The 21,039-nt window shown below is 40.8% G+C and overlaps 1 protein-coding gene across 1 annotated transcript in view; it reads left to right on the top strand.

Annotated features, from left to right (window-relative positions):
• Window positions 1-21,039, top strand: part of LOC144639097 (uncharacterized) — a 50,999-nt gene that overhangs the window by 13,389 nt on the left and 16,571 nt on the right. The window contains exons 11-14 of the mRNA XM_078498351.1: window positions 385-545; window positions 955-1,242; window positions 2,445-2,635; window positions 4,441-4,615. Coding sequence (XP_078354477.1) covers window positions 385-545; window positions 955-1,242; window positions 2,445-2,635; window positions 4,441-4,615 — 815 coding nt within the window. The remainder of the gene's footprint in view (window positions 1-384; window positions 546-954; window positions 1,243-2,444; window positions 2,636-4,440; window positions 4,616-21,039) is intronic.

Below are 21,039 nucleotides of genomic sequence, written 5' to 3'. Positions count from 1 at the left end.
GCTCCTTTGATGTTTGCCGGGCTTCCTAACCATTTCACTATATTAACTATGCTTTGCCGAAGAAGACTGTACCTTGTAACGAGATTTATTATTATCAAAACAAAAGGATTTGGGTTTCTTAAAAATATAACAACTGGATTATATTCTTCGTATTAACTGGAAAGAAAAAAACAATCAAAAACGTAGTCCACAACCTACACCAAGATTATAAGGAAGAAATACGGCTCCATTTGCTTCCAAGTTATTCCAAGCGAGATTTTCAGGAATTTTAGCTTAAATAGTAATAGCCCCACATGTCCATGCAAACACTTTAGTCAAACCAATTTAAAGAGTTTCTGAGATTAATATATTTTTTATTAATGGTTAACAATTGTTTTGTTTTAGTAATGGAAGTGTCAAAGTACGTTTTCGAGTTGTTGTTAAAGTCAAAAAAGAAGACAAAGAGCCCACGGTGATAGCTAACAAAGTTGGTAAAACTCTCAGAGTTAGTGTGAAAAATGGTCAGATAGGCAGTCTTAAAGTGAAGCCAACTGTTGAGTTAAGAGGTTCGTATGGTGTAACTAGCGCCATTTTAAGTTTTTGTATATTCATTTGTTCCTTGTTCTTACGTTCTTATTGCCGTTTCGGTAAACGATCGATCGATCCGCCCGTCCATTCCATTCAATGCCATCCATCTTTCCCATCCATTCATTTATCCATCCCTCCCTCCCTTCGTCCATTCATTCATTCGTTCGTTCATTCGTTTGTTCGTTCCTTCGTTCGTTCGTTTGTTCTTTCGCTCGTTTTTTTTTTTCATTTCATTTTTTGATTGATTTGGATTTCTTGTCTGCTTGATTTCTCCTCTCCCTTCTTCCTTTCTTCCCTTCTCCTTTTGTTATTTGTTTGTTTGTTTTGAATTTTTGATTATTTATTAATTTATTTATGTATTTACTTGTTTATTTATGCATATTTCAGAACGTCCTCCACCGCCCGTCGATGTCCAGTCAGCTGATGTCAAACAAACTGAAGCTGTAATCACGTGGTCACATCCTGAGCTATATGACATGTACGCCATAAGTAGTTACTTACTGCAAATTAGAAAGTTTGGACCAAATAACTGGACACAGTTTACCACTACTCGAGGCGAAAACCACAGGCTTACCAATCTTGATCCCGATACTGTTTACTTTGTGCGACTGAAATCCGAAAACAAGTATGGAAAAGGAGAACCTAGTGAAAATGGAGAACTACGAACTATAAAGGGTAGGTCTTTTCTTTCTTTTAGTTGGCATTTGTGTTTATTTAGTAAATGGTTGGACTCAGGGAAAACAACAAATGTCAACAACTACCGGTAGCTAACAAAAACGAAGGCCTAAAAAACGGTTTGTTCACGAAAGAACCGTCGAACGGACCAGATTCGGGTCGACTTTTAGCTATGTTTACACGGGACCGGTCCGGAATGGATCCGGTCCGATTTTCGGACCGGATAGGCCTTCTGTTTACACGGGACCGTTCTGGAACCGGTCCGGAACGGATCTAAAACTGGACCTGCTATTTTGCACGTCCAGTTATGGATCCGTTCCGGACCGGTTCCAGAACGGTCCCATGTAAACACCTGGATCGGTTCCAAACGGTTCCATGTAAACAGGTCCGGTTCGGTTCAGAACGGTTCCGGACCGGTCCCGTGTAAACGTAGTATTATATTGAAAAAAATAAATAGACGTCCTACAGCCAATAACAACACGGCGAAAATGACCAATCAGTTTGAACTCATAACACCATCGAATGACAAAAATATCTTGCTGCCTCTGAAGATGTTTCCGCATAGGCTGTCGTATGTTTTTACATGCGCCCCAGGCTCAGGAGATTGGGCTACTACTTCCCACATTATGGACCAAAAATGAATAAATTTACTTTATCTTACGTTTGAAAAATTGTTGGGTTTAAATTTGCAACTTGTTTGGAAGCGATATTGTGTCTGAAAAGTTTTAGATGCATATAGGATAACCGCATAGTAACGTGTCAAAAAGAAATACACTAAACCTTGTTCGTGACCCAAACAAGATCTGTGGCTGTCTAATGAACAAAAAAGTCTAACTCTTTACTGCAATGACATAACAACCCTAACTAAATTTAGATGTAAGCATACGGAACTATATGACGTACGTTCAGGTGAGGCTAATATGACGGTTTTCTGTGTTTCACAATTTTTCTAAATCACGTATAGCAACTTATTGTGCCTGCCTTTTTGACGCTTAGTTGTAGTTTATATTGCTTTTAAAAGCGTTTTTAGCTTTTATTGTAGTTTTATGCCGTTATTTTGTGGGCTCTTCTGAAATCATATTTGATTTGTGTGGTTCCCCCCCTTAACAATTATTCTTACATTTTGGGTACTTACTTTTTGGAGGGGAGGGGTTTAACATTTGTTTTTATTCCGCGTCAACATGACTTCTTGTTCTTTTCAGTTCCAGAGGGAAAGACATTAACTTTAGCGTTAGCCATTGTTTCTGTTTGCTTTCTGGTCGTGTTGGCGATTGTTGCAGTTTTTGTGTACAGAAGATGGAGGAAGAAAGGAAAACGGCGTGGATATCAAACCACTGACGAGGAAGTCCCCATGCATCCAGTCACACCAGAAACAATAGAACCGGTCAGTCAGGTCAGAGTTGGTTTGACACTTGCATTTAAAAAATTAAAGAGGGACCAAGTTAAAAACACTGCCAGTTGATATTGAGAAAAATTGATTGTCAAATGAAAGTAATGTTTAACAGATGAGTTTTATCACCACAAACTAAAACGTCTGAGCCACCATGTACAAAATAATAAACAGTAAAACATAATAAACAGTAAAAAAAGAATTTACTGCTCAATAGATTTAATTTGCTAGCGTTTCATCCACAGACTTAAAGCTGATTTCCAGTCCGTACTGCGCAGACTCGGGGTTTGTTTACGTTTTTGTTTTGAATTCGTTGAAACGTTACACTTCGATGACAGCATACATGAAGTTTTTTAAAAGTCCGCCATTACAGTTCGCTTCGTTCAAATGAGGGAACTTCCGATGAGCTGAAACGTCGGTTTGAAATAGCGTCAAGGTTGCTTCTACTTGTTATTATTTGTTCTGCAAGGATATCTGGCGTTAATAATGAAGAAACAGGTAAGTTTGTCACGTAATTTTTAGTTTTGCTTTGTTTGTGAGGCTCACATAAACATTGCAGCCGAGATTGCGCAGTACGGACTGTAATTCATCTTTAAAAGTTTGAGTCACCTTGTAGAAACGTAACAGTACACAATGTACTACAGTATGTGGTCCTTGGTCCGGACGAAAAAGACGCGAATGTGTATTTCTTAGCTTAGAAGAATAGCAGAGAGCTGAGATTTGTCCTGAAAGTTACCGTGACATCCCCAGCTAACATGTAAAAAGACAACAGCTTCTGTGCTTACTCGATTACTCTGTAATATCGAAAACGGTGGTTCGGTTTGACGGCCCTTTTGGTCCGGACAGCACGCAAAATTTACGCAACAATTGCTCAGAATGTAATCTAAAGAAGCTTCTTGCACGTTTTTAATATGTTTTAGTGAAATTCAGAAAATGAAATAAATATTTTTGGGAAGAGAGCTTCATTTTATCTCATCAAGAAGTACAGTGAATATAAACTACAGCGCTTATCACAATGATAAGTGTGATTTGCAAAGTTTGAATTAAAACATCTCGTTTTAGTTTTACTGTTGTATAATGAAGTTTATTATGCCTCAGAACTCAAACGAAAGGTGTAAATTTTGTTAGACTCTTTTTCTTTCAGTATTATTTAGCTTGCCACCTTCAGAAGTTTGAAGTTATATTTGGTTGCCGTCAGTGTCCGGCAAGGACCTAGTCAGGAAAATTACTCAGAAATTTTAATCCATTACTTTGGACGGAAACTCAAGCGGTCAATCAAATTTTTTGCACTAGTCGGAAGAATATTTCCTATACATAAATTCTTCCAAAAATTACCTCTTTTAGCGTACTGATTTCGGATATACAGGAATGTAAAGAAAACCAGTTAATTTGAGGCGCCATGAACAAACAACATCGCGAAAACAAACTTCACCTACCTTCAAGTCGACTAGAAATTCTCAACATCACCGCCAGCAGGAAAGCCTTCGAGCGAGGTTAAGACAGCAAACAGATCAAGAAATCTTTGGAAAGGTTCGGTTTTATTCAAACTTTGTTTTCTATCGGAAAAATACACGATGAACCGAAAGTGTCCGGAACAAGTGCATGAAAGTACATAATTGGGAGAGCTCAAAATAGGAGTCAAATTAGAACATTAAAAAAAAAACATTAAATGGTCCGTCCCTAAATGCTTCTGAATTAAATTAGCTGAATTTGAATGTTCTCACAATAGGGTTTTATTCCTTGGCTTAAAAGTTGGAACTCTGTTTGTTTTAGCTTAACATAGAATCTGTTTGATTGTTTGTTGCTAGATCCCCGACACAAGTACGATACAACTTCCAGCCTCGTTTTCCTGGCGTGACATACCACGTGACCGCATTACTCTTGGCAAAGTTCTTGGAGAAGGCGAGTTTGGAATGGTGGTCAAAGGAATGTTGACTGAAGATGACGGTCAAATCACACAGTGTGCCGTGAAAAAGTTGAAACGTATGTATATTTATTTTAAGTGACGAAAGAAAGAACACGAACGAACAAACGAAAGTACCGAGGAAAGAAGAAATGAACAAACGAACGAATGAACAAATGAATAAATATATGAATTAACGAATGAATGAATGAAAGAAAGAAAGAAAGAAAGAAAGAAAAAAAAAAAAAAAAAAAAAGAAAAAAGAAAAAAAGAACGAACGAACGAAGAAGGAACGAACGGAAGAACGAACGATCCGGTCAATCCATCGATCGATCAATCGATCGATCGACAGAACGAACGAACGAACGAACAAACAAACGAACGAACGAACGAACGAACGAACGAACGAAGGAACAAACGAACGAACGAACGAACGAACGAACGAACAAACCAACGAACGAACGAAAGAACGAACAAGGTCTCGCATTTGTATTCGGGCACGGGCTTGGGTACTTGACAAATAGATGTGTCCGCATTAGTGCTTATCGAGAATCACTCCCGGGCGCCATGCCCGGGCACCAAGTGTGAACATAGCATTAGATTTCAACACTCTACACACATGAGAGTTACCGGTTGTGGCACAACTTGCAAAAAAAACCGCTCGGGCTCGCCTGGCTCGCTGGCTCGCCAGCCTCGCCTCGCCATTTTTTGCAAGTTGTGTCCACAACCGGTAACTCTCATGTGTGTGGGGGTCGCAATGCCAAAACTCTCATGTGTGTGGGGCCCGCAAGGCCAGCCCTTTTGTGTGCGGGGCTCGCAAGGCCAACCCTGTGCTAGGAATAAATATCAATTGAACAAATATTTTTAAGGTATATACACCGAAAAATGGCTGCCGCAAGATATTCGTCAGAAGTTTTGCAAGCTATGATGGAGGAAAACCTCCGTGAATTTCAAGAAAACCCCCAAAGAAATTTAACTTTTTTATTGGCCCACGCCGATTTTAACGAATGGCTCCGTGTATGGAAAATGAACATACCGGAAGCTAACGAAAACAACAAAGATCTTTACACTTTTGCAAGAAAAAACAAAAAAAAGTTTTATGAGCTTTTGGTAAGCGAAATTGATGACTTACAAAATTTAAAAGCAAGCTTTGGACTTGAAGTCAAATTTTCGAAACAAAGAGACGGTGAGAAGCAATACATGGAACACTATTTTAGAGAAAGTGAACCACACCTTTTTTTAAAAAACGACAAAGACCAAATAAAAAAAGAGTTTGACAAATTTATTGACAAAGCAAAGGGAGAAATTGAGGGTTGGTCAGAGAACGGCTCTGGGTGGGCCATTGAAAGAATAACAAATGCGTACATCAACGTTGCGCGTTATCAGCCATTGAGAGGAGGAACTTATTTGCCTTTGCCCCCAAAGTTGGCAAACAAGAAAGCAATTATTAACGTGCAAAACAGAGATAACCAATGCCTAAAATGGGCTTTGAGAGCTGCATTATTTCCTCCAAGAGATGGGAAAAATCCACAAAGAACAAGCAGATACCCAGTTGACGACGGCATTAACTACAATGGAATCGATTTTCCAACTCCACTAAAGCAGATTGACAGGCTTGAGGCGCAAAACAGGGACCTTGCAATAAATGTGCTTGGGTGGGACTCAGAAGACGAATGTGTGATACCTTTAAGATTAAGCGAAAAAGAAAATAGCATTCCCCGTATATTCCTTATGTTGATTGAGTCAGGATTAACACAGCACTACTGTTTTATAAAAAGAGTAAGTGCTTTGTTACATGACCAAACTGGAGATCAGCATAAAAAACACTTTTGCATGATGTGCTTGACAGGTTTTACAAGAGAAGACTTGCTCGAAAAGCACAAAAAATATTGCAATGGCGCTAAAGGCAGGCCAACAAGGATTGAAATGCCGGAGAAGGGGAAAAACACTCTTTCTTTTAAAAACTACCAAAAACAAATGAAAGCGCCTTATACGATTTACGCCGACTTTGAGGCATTGCTAAGGCCGATAGAAGGGTGTAAACGCGAAACGCCCGAGGAGCGCCAGATAAGAAAAGACCTTGGTGAAGAAGTAAAAGACATGAAGCCGAGTTACACAGACAAAACAGAACAGCACGAGGCATGCGGATTTGCTTACACAGTTGTAAGAAGTGATGGTAAACACGAAAAAACATTTGTGTACAGAGGAGAAAACTCCGTTGAAGTATTCTTGAACTGTCTTTTAAGTGAAGAAAAGAAAATAAGATATGAATTGTCAAAGCAAAAACCCCTTGTGATGACGGCAAAAGACTGGGTAAACTTCAAAAATGCAACCAATTGCCACATTTGCGAAGAAACGCTAATAAAACAAAACTTTTTGGACTCTTTGCCAGTTTGGATTGGAAATAAAAAGGAGCTTAATTACTTTGGACAGATGCACAAAAAATGTTATTACAGAAAGGAAAAAGAGGCAAAAAACCTGGATACCGAAACCCACTATAAGCTAAAAAAGCTTGAAAAAGAAACACACAAATTAGCAGCGAAAAACCAAAAAAACTGCTTAGCGTGCCACAAGCCGCTTATCCAGCCGAACTACAAGGATGTGGTAAAAGACCATTGCCACATAACAGGCAAGTTTCGAGGAGCCGCACACAACATTTGTAACTTTATGATGCGATTAGATCCGAAAAAGGTCCAAATACCAGTTGCATTTCACAACCTGAGGGGTTATGATGCGCACCATTTAATGCAGTCAATTTCAAAGATTTCAAAAGAGGCACAGAAAGAAGTAAAATGTGTTGCAAACAACATGGAAAAATACATCACATTTTCACTTGGCAAACTGCGTTTTATAGACAGCTTAAACTTTCTTAAAGGAAGTCTTGATTCACTTGTAAAAGCGATGCCGAAGGAGGAATTAAATATAACAAAATCTAATTCAACACAGTCGTCTGATGAAAGTTTTGAACTTCTTTGCAAAAAGGGAATCTATCCTTACGAATACATGGACTCATGGGAAAGATTTAGCGAAACAAGTTTGCCTGAAAAAGAAAAGTTTTACAGCAAACTTAATGATGAGAACATAACGGATAAAGAGTACGAACACGCGCAAAACGTGTGGGAAACCTTTGGCTGCCAGACCCTGGGCGACTACCACGATTTGTACGTTAAGACTGACGTGACCCTGTTAGCCGACGTCTTTGAAAGCTTCCGAAAACTCTGTCTTGAGAAGTACGGGTTGGACCCCGCGAATTATTACACGACGCCAGGCCTTGCTTGGGACGCACTCTTGAAAAAGACAGGCGTGGAGCTTGAGTTACTTACAGACTATGAAATGCATCTTTTTGTCGAAAGGGGAATAAGAGGCGGGATTTCGATGGTAAGCAAGAGGTATGCAAAGGCGAACAACCCTTATGTTGAGGGATTTGACCCGAGCCAGCCAAAAAAATACATAACGTACCTCGATGCGAATAACCTTTACGGGTGGGCAATGAGCAAGCCGCTTCCAAAAAGTGGATTTAGATGGAAAAAGGTTATGCCAACAGAAAAAGAAATAACGACAAAAAAAGAGTATGCAAAAGCTGGATGGATTTTAGAGGTGGACTTGGAATACCCGAAAGAGCTGCATGACGCCCACAACAGCTATCCATTAGCACCAGAGAAAAAGAAAATAAACAAAGAAATGTTTTCGCCTTACCAAAACAAAACAATAAAAAATCTTGATTTGCACCCGCCAGACACCGAAAAGCTTGTTTTAACTCTTGAAGACAAAACCAATTACGTCGTGCATTACCGAAACTTGCAGTTTTATCTAAAACAGGGAATGAAACTCAAAAAAGTGCACAGGGTCTTAGAGTTTGAACAAGAGGCGTGGATGGAGCCGTACATCCGGATGAACACAGAATTCCGAAAAGAAGCGAAAAGCGTCTTTGAAAAGAACTTTTACAAGCTAATGAATAACTCAGTTTTTGGAAAAACAATGGAAAACTTGAGAAACCGTGTAGACATAAGAATAGTGCGCAGCGACGAAAAAAAGAAAATAAGAAAATTAGTTGCAAGCCCATTGTATTCAAGGCATGTGATGTTTTCAAACGATCTGGTTGGAATAGACATGCGAAAAAGTAAGCTTTTTCTTAATAAACCGGTCTACACAGGCATGACCATCCTTGACGTAAGCAAGCTATGCATGTATGACTTCTTTTACAACCATCTGAAAAAGGAGTACGGAGAGCGTTGCGAGCTTTTGTATACAGACACAGACAGCCTTTTGCTTGAGATAGAAACAGAAGACGTTTACGCGGACATGGCAAAAAACATTGACAAGTACGACACAAGCGACTACCCAGAAGAGCATTCACTTCATTCAAACGAAAACAAAAAGGTGTTGGGAAAAATGAAAGACGAATGCGCAGGAAAACTAATTTCAGAGTGTGTTTGTTTGAGGCCAAAAATGTATTCAATAATGACAGAAGACAAAAAAAATATAAAAAAAGCAAAGGGGGTAAAAGAGTGTGTGACAAAGAATAAAATAGATCATGAAAACTTCAAAGATACACTTTTTCAAAACAAGGAAAGCTTTCACGAAATGCACATGCTAAGAAGCTATGCCCACGAGATGTATTCAATAGTGGTAAACAAAAAATCGCTGTCCCCCTTTGACTCAAAGCGATGGATATGTGAAGACGGAATACATACAAATGCTTACGGGTATAAGTTTTGCGAAACAGAACGTTTATAGCTTTTCTGAGCCCAAGGGGCTCAAGCACTAAGTGCTTGGTGGTAACTGTGTATTTGGAGGAATAACAAGCAATTCTTCACGCACGAAGCCGCGCTTTGGACCATCGGGCAAGTAATAAAGAACTGGCTGATTAGGTTTAGTAACAGACCTTTCAATGCTGTAGACTTTTAATGACCAAATCGGATCTGTAGCCCTTTTTACGCCGCCTTCCAGCTCGCCAGGTTGGTAGAGAAAGCGCACATTAACGAGAGAGGGGAGTTTTTTTTCTTTCTTGCCAACAGGTCTTGTATATTTTGAGGACGGTTTTGACGAAACAGCCTTTTCTTTGATTGCAGCAGCAGGTTTTTTTCCAGTAAGACTGGTAACTTCGTTGTTCAGAGCGGTAACAACTTCGGGAAGCCTTTTTACCCACGCTGTCGACCGCTGGCCAGATGGCAGGTTCATCTCGACACCGTACTGATAACCAAACAGGCGCCCTGCCAGTGTTTGATTAAAACGTTCAACAATAGCTTGATCTCTGTGAATGTTAACACGCCCGCGTCTAATATAGGTTTTGTGATTTTCCATTTCTTTGGTAACAGCTCCCATGAATTCGCGACCAGGGTCAACTTGCAGCATCTGTGGCCATTTTAGTGCACTTCGCCTGTAAATTGTCTGAAAACCTTTTGCAACCTCAGTTGAATCTTTGGAGGTCAAAGGCTCGGCCTCTTTGAATCGGCTGGCAACGTCAACAACAGTCAGCGCGTATTTGTAAACTTTTCGCCCTCGCGGCAGTTTGTCGTGTGGCAGAAAAAGAAGGTCCGCCTGGTGGACCGCGTTAGGAGAAGAAACATCAAATTTTGGGCGAGGAACGTATCGTGGTGCCGGAAGGTAGATCTGCCAAAGGGCCTGCTTAACTAGCCACTTTTTAGCAGCATCTTCGGAAACCTTGGCCGCCTCGGCTAATTTTTTTATCGCTGCAATTCCCTTCCAGTAGCCCTGGGGGCTATAGTAGACTTTCGAGATTTTCTTCGAAAAGTTTTGCTCCGCAAAAATCTTTGCATCCATGTGTATATAAGAAAAAAAGAAAAGTTTAAAGAAACCGAAAGGCAGCGTACCCAAGTGCAAGCGCGCCAGCGCCAACGAACATAAGTTCACCTTGTTTCTGCTGCTCACTTGGCTGATAGAAATCAGAGAACTTGGGTTCTTTCGGAGGAATCATTTGTTTGTCAGGATGTGCCTGGTTGTAGAGTTTGAAAGCGTAGTCTGTGTTCGTAAAGTTTTGTTTCGCTTGCTGTTTGATCTCATTGTTGGTTTCGATCCAGTCGAGAAGCTTCGTGCGGTCGCGAGAGTACTTCGCGTAAGCTGCCTGGTAAGCCTCGAGAGCTTTGTCGTGTCTTTCTTTTTCTTTCAAAGCGGCGTCATCTCCGCCACCCAAAGCTCGAGCAAGATAGTTGCCGCCAATGAAAGCAGCAGCGTTCAAGATAGCTCCGCCAGCCATAATCGCGACGCTTGCCATTTTGTTATTATACTATTCTAATTTTTTTTTAATTGGTTGGGAGAATTTTCTGGTCCTCGAGATACTGTTTAAGTGCAACGCTGCCAGCCATGACGGCTGTGAACTTTACATAGTTCATAAAACTGCTGCTTGGGTCGGATGTGAAGTTTTCTTTTACAACTTTTTTGGCAGCCCAGCCGATTCCGGCGGCGAGACCTGTAATGGTGGCGGCATCCATGAGCGTTTTCACGAGCTTGTTGTCGGACATGGCGGTTCAGTATAAAATAATAAAAAATATTCAATTGAAAAATTTTTTTGTTTATTCTTCACCGTTTTGCGAAGCAAAGTTTGCAACTTCTTCACCAGATTCAACTTCTTTTGTTTTTTTTATACCTCTTTTAAAAATTGTATCCTCATCCTTTTGCACCCGAATAGCGGTTTTAACGCAAGTTTTGGAAAATTCAAACCAAAGTAATGCAATACCAGCCATAGCTGCACCTTTAACAAGGTTGTCAAGAATAAAACCAAGGGACATTGTCGGTATAATAAATGAAAAATAAATGTTCAAAAGAAATTTTTTAATCCATCGGACGGATTCCTCTTTGTTTGCGAGGTCTAATGGCATTTTGGATTGTCGAAGGCGTGTCTGAAGAACGCGTTGCAACCCTTCCAATACTTTCTGCTGTAACTGGTGTGTCATCAGTTATAAGAGTTGGCGGAGCTTTAAATGTTGGACTTCTTTTTTCGTTTATAAAGCCTTTTATGTCTTCGCGTTTCACATAAGTTGTAACGATTGCACCGCCGATACCAAGCAAAGATATCCATTGATTTGTGGTGAGACCGCTTGATTGCGGCTGAGCCTCGGGCGGAGCTGGTTCCGTTACGTCCGGTGGTGTTGCATTTCGCTTTGCAGCAGCAGATTTCTTTTCCTTTTCTTTTGCAATTATTGCAGCAGCCTCGACAGCAGCTTTTTTCTGTGCTTCACGAGCCTGTTTTGTTTTTTCAGCTGCAAGCTTGCCAGCAGCAACTCGCTTTGGATTTTTGGCAGGCTTTGTTGCTGGAGTTGTTGAAGTAACTTGTTTCTGTTCTTCTTGAGCGATCGGAGTTTGTTCGAGCTCGGCCATTTATAATAAAAAAAAATAATATTTAAATAGAAAATTGCTCAGCAAGATTTTTTGCTAAGCAATTGCTAAGCATTGTTCAGTAATTACTTAGCATTTTCTTAGCATTGCTCAGAAAAATCTTCAGTAGTGTTTGTGTCCGCATCTTTGGAAGCACCTTTGGTTTCGCACAGCGAAGTGTGCGACTTTGTAGCTTCGTTTAAATCAATGTGCTTTGTTGTGATGAGCGCAGCATTTGCAACGGCAAGAAAGCGGCCGCATTTCAAAGCCAGACCGCCTGCCAAAGTGGACAGCTCTTTGCTGATGATGTAGTCGTTTTTGAGTTCCTTCTGATAATCATTGACGTCCTTGATATTTACGGCCATACCAACGACTTTAGTAACAAGAAAAATAAAGCTGTCAATCAAGCTGTCGGTTGTTTTGGATCCAACGTATGCCTCATATCTCTTTAAGTACTTTTCAACTTCTTTATCTGTCAAGCGCTTCACCTGCTCGTGTGTCAGTTGCACACCGATTGCTTCTTTGGCTTTTCCTGTTGAAACAAGGATTGCAAGCTGTTCACGCAAAGCAGGAATGTCAGGGCCTTGAATGAGTGCCATAGCGCTTTCTGTACTTTCTGGTTCAGCTCCTAGCAGTTCCATTACGGAAGCTAATTCTTGTTCACTTGCAGCGCCCTTGACGCTCTCGGGAGGAGAAGTTGCGAACGGGTCAGCCATTTATTACTCTAAAAAATATGTTCAATAAGAAAATTTTGTGCCGTAAGGGTGGCGATGAGAAATGACAAGATGCGAAAACTTATTTTTTTTTAGCTTTAAAATGATTTCTTTGTAATCCTCATTGGCAAGTTCGCCAGCGTAATCCTCAAAGATTGCCTTCGTGGTCTTGGCAGAGGGGGTGTAAAAGAAAACGATTGCCGCAACATTTTCGCGGAATGAGGATGTTATGCTTGTCAATTTTTGAGTTAACACCCATATGCTCAAGCCTGCGTGGCGAGCAGAGAAAGCAAGATTCACCAACTCCCCTGTTCTTCCTTTTACATCTTTCGAAGCAGCACAGTCGTCGAGGATGATAAGCGTGTTCGTACCCTCAAAAAGAAATCTTGAAAGCCTTAACCAAGATTCCACCTCGTGCTGCTCGCAAATGAAAACAAAAAATCGAATATCTTCCTCAGCAAAGCGATAATAAGTCTTGTTGTGCTCGAAAGTCGGGCAGATGAGCACGATGTAGTCAAACTTGCCTCGGAAAGGGCCACAAAGCTGATTGACCACGTATCTTGTTTTTCCTGAGTTCGTTGGTCCCACAATGAGGGCGTTGAAGGGTATATTGGCAGGATCCATCTTCGTTCGTATATGTACCTAAGGTACACTTTTTCAAAGAAAAAATTATAAAAGCACAGATTCTAACTGCCTGCCAAGTATATTCATTTGGGCGTCGCTGATTACGTAAATGTGGCAGTTCAAATTACCTGAGCCGCTTGCTTTCCTCTCTAGCTCAAGCTGGACACCGTCCTTTGTGTTCACAAGGCGCGTGCCGCTTCCGTGCATCGAGTGGTCAGCCATGGAACGCAGATCAATAAGAAGGCCAAACTTGTCTTCTGTGTAAAACTTTTGCAGAGTCATGTGCTGCGTTTTATTTTTTTCTTTCATGTAGAATCTTTTAACTTCTCCCCAAATGTCCATTCCTTCGATGCCGTTGTTGTACAGCATGTTTGGCGAGCCGTTGACAGTGATGCTTACTTTTGTAAGGTCCGGGTTAATGTACTTTTCCGAGCTCCTTGCACCTTTGTTATATTGCTCAATAAATAGGAGCAAGATACCTTTCATCGACCTCCTCTGCGGGTTGACCCTTAGATTCAGACGTGTGTCGGAGCCTTTTGCAAAAGTCACCACTTTAACACGCTGGATGTGGTCGTAAGCGAACTCTTTGCCGCCCGAATAAGCGCTGAACGCTTCATCTGCAATTTCCTCGCTTCTTATCATCTCGTACTCCAGCTGGATGTTTGTCAACTTGTATTTTAGTTTTGTTGTATCTGAGCCTCTGACCACATGTTCGGCTGCCGCGAGCTTCAGTTCGAACACAAGATCGTTGTATAGTGCCTGAGGATAAAATGCCCCATGGTCAGTTAAAATCTGGTGATCCAGGCGGATGCGGTATTTATTTCCATATATCTCATTCAGCTTTTTTTCTGCGTCCACACCTGAAGTTTTCTTATCGCCAGCATTTGAGCGAATTTTGTTAAGGTCCTCGCTCTGAATGCCCTCTGGCACCCTGTCGTCGCGCTCCTCCTGCGAAAGGAAAAAATCCTCAAATATTTTGTAGATGTCATAGCCAACCGTGTCCTGCACGACGGTGCCTTCGTACTTTACAACAAAATCGTCGACCAGAGCTCGGCTGACGTTGTCAACCAGAAAGTTGTTGGCATGGCCTCCGCTCAAGTCGATGTTGAAGCGCAGCGCCAGCGAGCCGGGCACAATGACCTCGTTTTCGTTCAGCTTGGGCACTGAAACATACAACGTTTCCTCTGGATTGGCTTCTGTGCGGTCAAAAGTGATTCGTTTTACCGCGCGCTCGGCTTTCAGTGCGCCGAGTATTTTCTCTGTGCGTCCCGGTCGAAGGTTTTCTTGAACAGCAGCCATCTCTCGATTGGTTTTATTGTTAAATTGAAAAGTTTAATTTAAAAATATATATATATAAATTAAGCGATGGCAACAGGTGGTGGTGATTTTGGATACGAGGACCCTGATTTGGACCAAGATCTTGACCACAACAGTGATAACGATGATGAAGAGGAACAAGAGGTCGACACAACCCGACCATTTCAGCCCGGGGAGGCATCCACACCCTACCATGGGGGTGAACAACATGAAATGCAAACGATGCAGCACGAACAGAGCGGGCTGCCAGACACATCCTACGAAGAAACACCTTTTTTGGGAAGCTTTATTCATCAAGATGACAAACCGGCAATGATTGACAGAGCTAAAGATTTTATCAAAAGAAAATTCCCCAAAGTGAACTTCGCAAAATTAGGCCCAATAGGTTTTAGCAAAAAGAGTGGCAATGAAACTACAATTGTATCCTTTGGATCAAAAGGTGGCGAGACCGAAATTTTCAAAAAAGACGGAACTGGCCTTCTCAAAAAATTCACAAACAAGTTTAAAGCCCCCCTTGGGCCAGAAGCGGAATCTCTGATTGCTCAAGACAATGAAGAAATAAGAGAAATGAGACCAAGATTAAGAGAAGCTGAAAGTCAAATACAACAGGCAGAAACAATTGACATGCAGAAAGAAAAAGCCACCCAAGAAGTAGAAGATTTCAGAATAAGAATCGAGCGAATAGATGCCAAGATGGAACAACTTGGGTCAAATGTTGAAAATGAATCAGAATTGCGCAGACTTAAGCAACTGAAAAAAAATCTTGAAAAGGATTTTGAAAACAAAAAAAAAGAAGTTGCTGCTCTTGAAAAACAAGCTAAGCAGAAGGCAGAAGAACAAACACGAGTCGACCAACTAAGGGCAAGCCTCGCTGCCATAGAGAGCAGAAGAAACACTTTGCAAGAAAGGCTCAACGACACAAGAGCGTTGGATGATCTAAAAGAGAAAGAAGCCGAGCTGAAGCAACAAAACGAGGAAGATCAAGCTGTTATAGAGGATGAGAATGCCTCCCCCACTGACAAACAAGCCGCGGAAGAAAGAGTTGCGGAAAGAACCGAGGAGCTCGGGCGTTTACAAACGCAGATTGCAGAAAGAGAAAGGGCGCTTCCACTTCGTGAGAGGATCAAAGAGATCTTCAAAAAACATGGCGTGACATTAACAGCAATACTTCTGGCTGCTGGTGTCACGATTGGTTCTGTTATTGGAGCCATTACAAACGCGTTGAAGGCAACCGGCAAAGCGTTGGGGAAAGGCCTAAGTGATATTGGCTCAAAGGTAGCATCAGCTCTGCCTGGTCTCATTGGCTCGATTGCGAAATTTCTTTTCAAAACCGCTGGTCAAGTAATTGAATTTCTTGCAGAGCACACCTGGCTGCTTATCCTTGCTGTGGTTGCTTTTCTTGTTGAAAAATACATCAAAAAGAGACGTTAGCGCATAAGGGTGTAGAGCAAAGCTGCTGCTCCAACCGCGCCAACAGCGACAGTTGCTTTGTTTATTTCGTGTGAATCATTGGCTACGGCCTTCGTAGGTTTAGCGCTTTGCGCGTTGCCGTCCTTTGGACGGGGACCGTAAAGGTCCCTAGCTTGTGTTTCAGCAGCGCTTGCTGCAGGTGCCTGATTTTTTTTTGCTGTGGCGCTCTTGTGTATAGGATTTGAAGGGTGGCTGTTTGGTGGGTTGATTTTTGATTTTCCTCCCGCCATCAGTTTAAGAGCTGCTTTTTTTGTAGCTTTATTAACCTCATCATTCACTCCTAATTTCATCCCAACAACAGCCTGCTTAAGCTGGTTATTGTAACCAACAACGCTTTCTGTGTTTATCACCATACGAGCGGGCATCAGCCAGGCACCTGGGCAGACTGCAAGGTTAAGCCGAACCTTAGCTTCGTCGATGGCTAATTGGTATCTTTGGACCGACTTTGCCAGATCAGGTTGCCTTATAGCGTCTTCAACCAACACGAGGAACTCACTTTGCGCTTCCTTTGCACGGCCGCCTGTTCCAAGTATGCTACTTCGAACGTTCACCTGCGAACCGAGAATACAGTAGACAAAAGCCTCTATCGACTGGTTTACTCTCGACAAACCTGCCTGAGTAAGCCCTTCAGTGCCGTTAGGACAAAACCAGTCTGCCTGTGCATATGCAGCGTCGTCTGGCTCGATGTATTGAATCAAGTTACCTTTGCTTGCAGCTCCCCCTTCGTCCGAAAATTTATCGTAATCGGGGTATTTTGCTCCAGTTTTGTTTGGTCCAATGTTAGTAATCCAGATATAAACGTTACCAAGTCCGTGGTTTGCGCCTGTTGTGAAACGGAAATCGCTTGACGGGTCGACACCGAACTCAGCACATATTCTTTTGTAAGAAGCCACGTCGTACTTGTTGTCGAACTGGCTAAAAGTGGGGTCGCCTGGCAAGGCGCTTACGCTCTGAATTCCCCCCATCTGAAACAATATTCGCCTTATCGTGAAATAAACGTGAAAAAGATAAAAATTACGCACAATCGGTGGCAAGCTAAGAGCTGAGTGCTCTTCATCGAAAATATCTCGACTTATACCGCAGCCTGTTGTCGCGCACCATACCGCAAAGTTAAGTTGCTGTGGCCAATAGCCCATATTTTGGCTAGCAAGCCACCTTTTTGACTCTTTTCCTGATGTATGCTTCAGTTTTGTTTTTTGAAAAATCTCTCTTAATTTCGTTGTGAAATATTGATCTGGTGTGACGTAGATGTTGATTTGGCTGTTAAATATTTTTTTCAAACTCGGTGCGGCTTCGTGAAATCCAACCGCGGGAATTGGCAAAGATGAGCCTTTTGCGCCGCTTGGTGACAGCTGTTGTGGAAAACCGCCTGAAATTTGATTCACCCCCAGTGCTTTTTTCATCTCTGGGCTCCAATATTTGCTGTCAGAGCCAAAAACATTTATCAAATGGCCTTGCCCTGCCTTGTAATAAATGTCTGCCGTTGCTGTGTGGTTGTACGCGAACTCAACCTGTGCAACAAATTTTGTTCGGTCAGCGTTTGGATATTTTGCAAGAAAAGGTTTCCATGCATTGTCTTTTGCCGCTTTAGAAATTGTAGTTGCTTCTGGGGTTTTCATCCACTTCATAAAACCTCTTGTTTTTGCATCCATGGTCCTCTTTTATATTAAACATTTTTTATTTTTATTTAATATAAAAATGGTTGTGCTGACTGTTACCACAAAAGAAAATCCGAACACTGTTTATTTTGACCAGCCTATTCCAAAACCAAGCTATATCCGGCTTTTAAGTTGTTCTCTTTACAACAGCTGGAATAGTTTGGAAAAGGATGGAATAGTTTTTTATAAACAAGTGAACAAGGAAGAGAAGGCGCGTTATATACGGCAAGGAAACTTCTCACTCGATGACATTGGGAGTATTTTTGAAAAAGGATTTCCAGAGAAAAACATGTTTTCTGTAACAAAAGGCATTGCAGGTCGTTCATTGATAATAAAAGCAAAAGAGCCCAATTTAAAAACTTTTGGACTGAATGAAAGTCTTATTAAGTTCTTTAATTTGCCTGGGTTTGAGAATTACGCAAGTATTGAAAAGGAATTTTTTGAAACAATTGAGGTAAATAATGTTTCAAATCCTAAAAATTACTTCATCAACTGTGACCTTATCGACAAGCAACAAAGCTTGCTAAATGGTAAGCCATCAAGCCTTTTAGCGTTTTTTGACATACGTGGAAAACCGTATGAAAAAGTTTATTACCAAAATACACATTTTAACGTCTTGCGCGACGTTTCTGCTGAAGAAAATGTATCATCTCTGACTCTTTCGATTAGAGATGAGAATGGAAAGCCATTCGATTTTAACGGCACAAATCTTACATATGAGTTGGAATTGAATTAAATTAAATACAAAAATAACTTTTATGTATACGAGACCATGTCATCTGCTAATGTTCTCCCGAGTGCCCCTGCTTATGGTGATCGCGAAGAAACACAACTTTATCCAAGCCTCCCAACAAATGCCGAGAATTTTCGGCTGACTGAAATAAGTAAAATTGAAAAAGAAATATCCGCTGAAGCTGAGCATTACAGGCTTGTGTTAAAAAAATATAAAAAAGTCCGGAAAGTTATTCACTATTCCGTGGTCTGTCTTGGCGCCGTGACGGCAGCTCTGTCTTCTGGAGCTGTTGCCACTTCACTTACTGGTGTTGGAATTGTTATCGGCGTTCCTGTTGCAGCAGTAGCAGGTATATCTGGCGCAGCTTCCACTGGCCTGTCAGTTATCAACAAAAAGCTTGAACGTAAAGTTAATAAGCACTCAAGAATCCTCGCTCTGGCTGTTGCAAAACATGACTCGATAAACAGCTCTGTCTCACAAGCTCTGAATGATAATCTTGTTTCTGACAAAGAGTTTCAACTGATCACACGAGAAATGCAAAAATATCGCCAACTTAAAGATACTTTACGCTCAAACTTTGCAAAAAAACAAACAAATTCACTCCAGCCAGACATCGGAAAAATTCGGGAAGAAATCAAGAGAGAAGAACGCAAAAGATTGGAAAAAAAACTTCTCGAAAGTGCCACCGACATTTCGAAATAAAATTTCAGTCCAATAAAACATTTTTTCATTTTATAAAAGAATGATTGTCTGCGCTCATCTTGTCGTTTACTTTGTGATGGAAGCATTGTCGTTCGAGTTGCAAAAAAATGTTCGAGACATCACAAGAGAGGTTGTTGTTTGCCTGAACGAGGCAAAATAAAAGGTTAAAGCGTGCTTAAAGTGACTTTCAGCCGAGTCGAAATCAGAAAAAAAATAAACACTTGATTTAATCCCCACAGTCAAGGGCTTGTCTGAACAAATGCATGCAAATTTTTTTTGTGTGTGTGGGTGAATGTCCCACAGCGTCAGACTTATGCAAAATCAACAGCTTTTTAATGATATAATAAGCAATCAATAAACATTACAAGTGTGTTAAGTAAAATAATTTTATTCAGTTGCTAAGTTAAATGTTCGTTGACAACGGCGGACATCTATGGCCGCGGTATCCAAGGTAAATTGTTCGTTGACAACGGCGGACATCTATGGCCACGGTATCCAAGGTAAATTGTTCCTTGACAACGGCGGACATCTATGGCCACGGTATCTATGGTAAATTGTTAGTTGACAACGGCGGACATCTTATGGCCACGGTATCCAAGGTAAATTGTTCCTTGACAACGGCGGACATCTCATGGCCGCGCGGCGTCTGTCCTTTGATGACTTGGCCGATTTTTGTCAAGTTTAAAAACTTGGCTGATTTTGGTCAATTCGGGTTACGCGTAACCCATTGGCATTCCAATGTGATGACGTGTTTAGGCTTTAACTTGGCCGATTTTTGTCAAGTTTGAGAACTTGACTGATTTTGGTCAATTCGGGTTACGCGTAACCGATTGCATTCCAAAGTGATGACGTGTTTTGGCTTGTAACTTGGCAAATTTTGGTCAAGTTTGGCAAACGCTTTAGTTGTATTAGGCTATCGTTTGACATCTACAAATGATTCATGTCGATAAACTGAGTTAAATCTTCTTAATTTTGATCGAAAAATGTTTGAAAAACGTCTACAAGCATCCGATATACTTAACCTTGCGACCAAACTTCACGACCAAGCATCTGATTGTTGTCCGTAATTGCTAAGGTTTCGCGAAGCGAAGGCACGAATAGCTGATGTAAAATATTATAATCAGATCCTAGTTTGTCGTTTCCAAATGATTCATGTCCGTAAGCTGCGTCTTTGCTTCTTTTTTCGATTAAAAAGGTTTGATAAACGTCTCCATACATCGGCCATAATTGTTTGTGTAATACAAAAAAGCTTATGTGAATAATATATAGTTATAATTTTAACTGTGATTGGTCACAAAAGACGTCATTACATCGGGAAATAACCTATTAACTAAAAATAGTAATGACGCCTGGTGAATAAAATTACCGTGATCTTATATTGTTCTTTTATGTGCTAGAAAGTTCTTAGCTCAATATTTCACGGTATATTTACATGTTAGTCAAATTAAATATTGTTGTTGAATAAATCATAGCTCTCAAAAAACACATACAAAGAGTTTGAGTTGTTTTCCGGCTAAAAATATTCAAGATGAAAAAAAAAAACAATTAGATTACGTCAAGGGGGTTTCCCACGTAATTGACACAGGGTAAACAATGACTTCCTGTGTTACTCAATAATTTATGCACTCACCGGAGCGTGCAAGTTTTGTTTAGCTTGTTAAAACGTTTGCGACAACACTGCTGTCTAGTTTTTTTAATTTTTCAATCAGCTCGTCTGTTAAAAAGATTGTTATTTGTTTTTCATTTTCTTTAGTTTTTTTGTATGTTGTAAACGCTTTTCCACGAGATCTTTTCAAGTTTTTCTTTACATTCAAGTTAATTTCTCCAGTTCTCCCTCTTCCCATCTTCGTTTACTCAATAAGAGCATTTGTTCAATAGGAATTGTTTCTGGCACAGCAATTAAAGGTTGGTTGTAATTTAATACAATGGCGCCATACAACGATTGGTACACT

The sequence above is a fragment of the Oculina patagonica genome, chromosome 14 (assembly GCF_052425735.1).
Source record: "Oculina patagonica isolate OP01 chromosome 14, crgOcupat, whole genome shotgun sequence".
In the NCBI taxonomy this organism is placed as follows: domain Eukaryota; kingdom Metazoa; phylum Cnidaria; class Anthozoa; order Scleractinia; family Oculinidae; genus Oculina; species Oculina patagonica.
The sequence above is the reverse complement of the archived record's forward strand: the minus strand, read 5'-3'. Positions and strand labels throughout refer to the sequence as shown.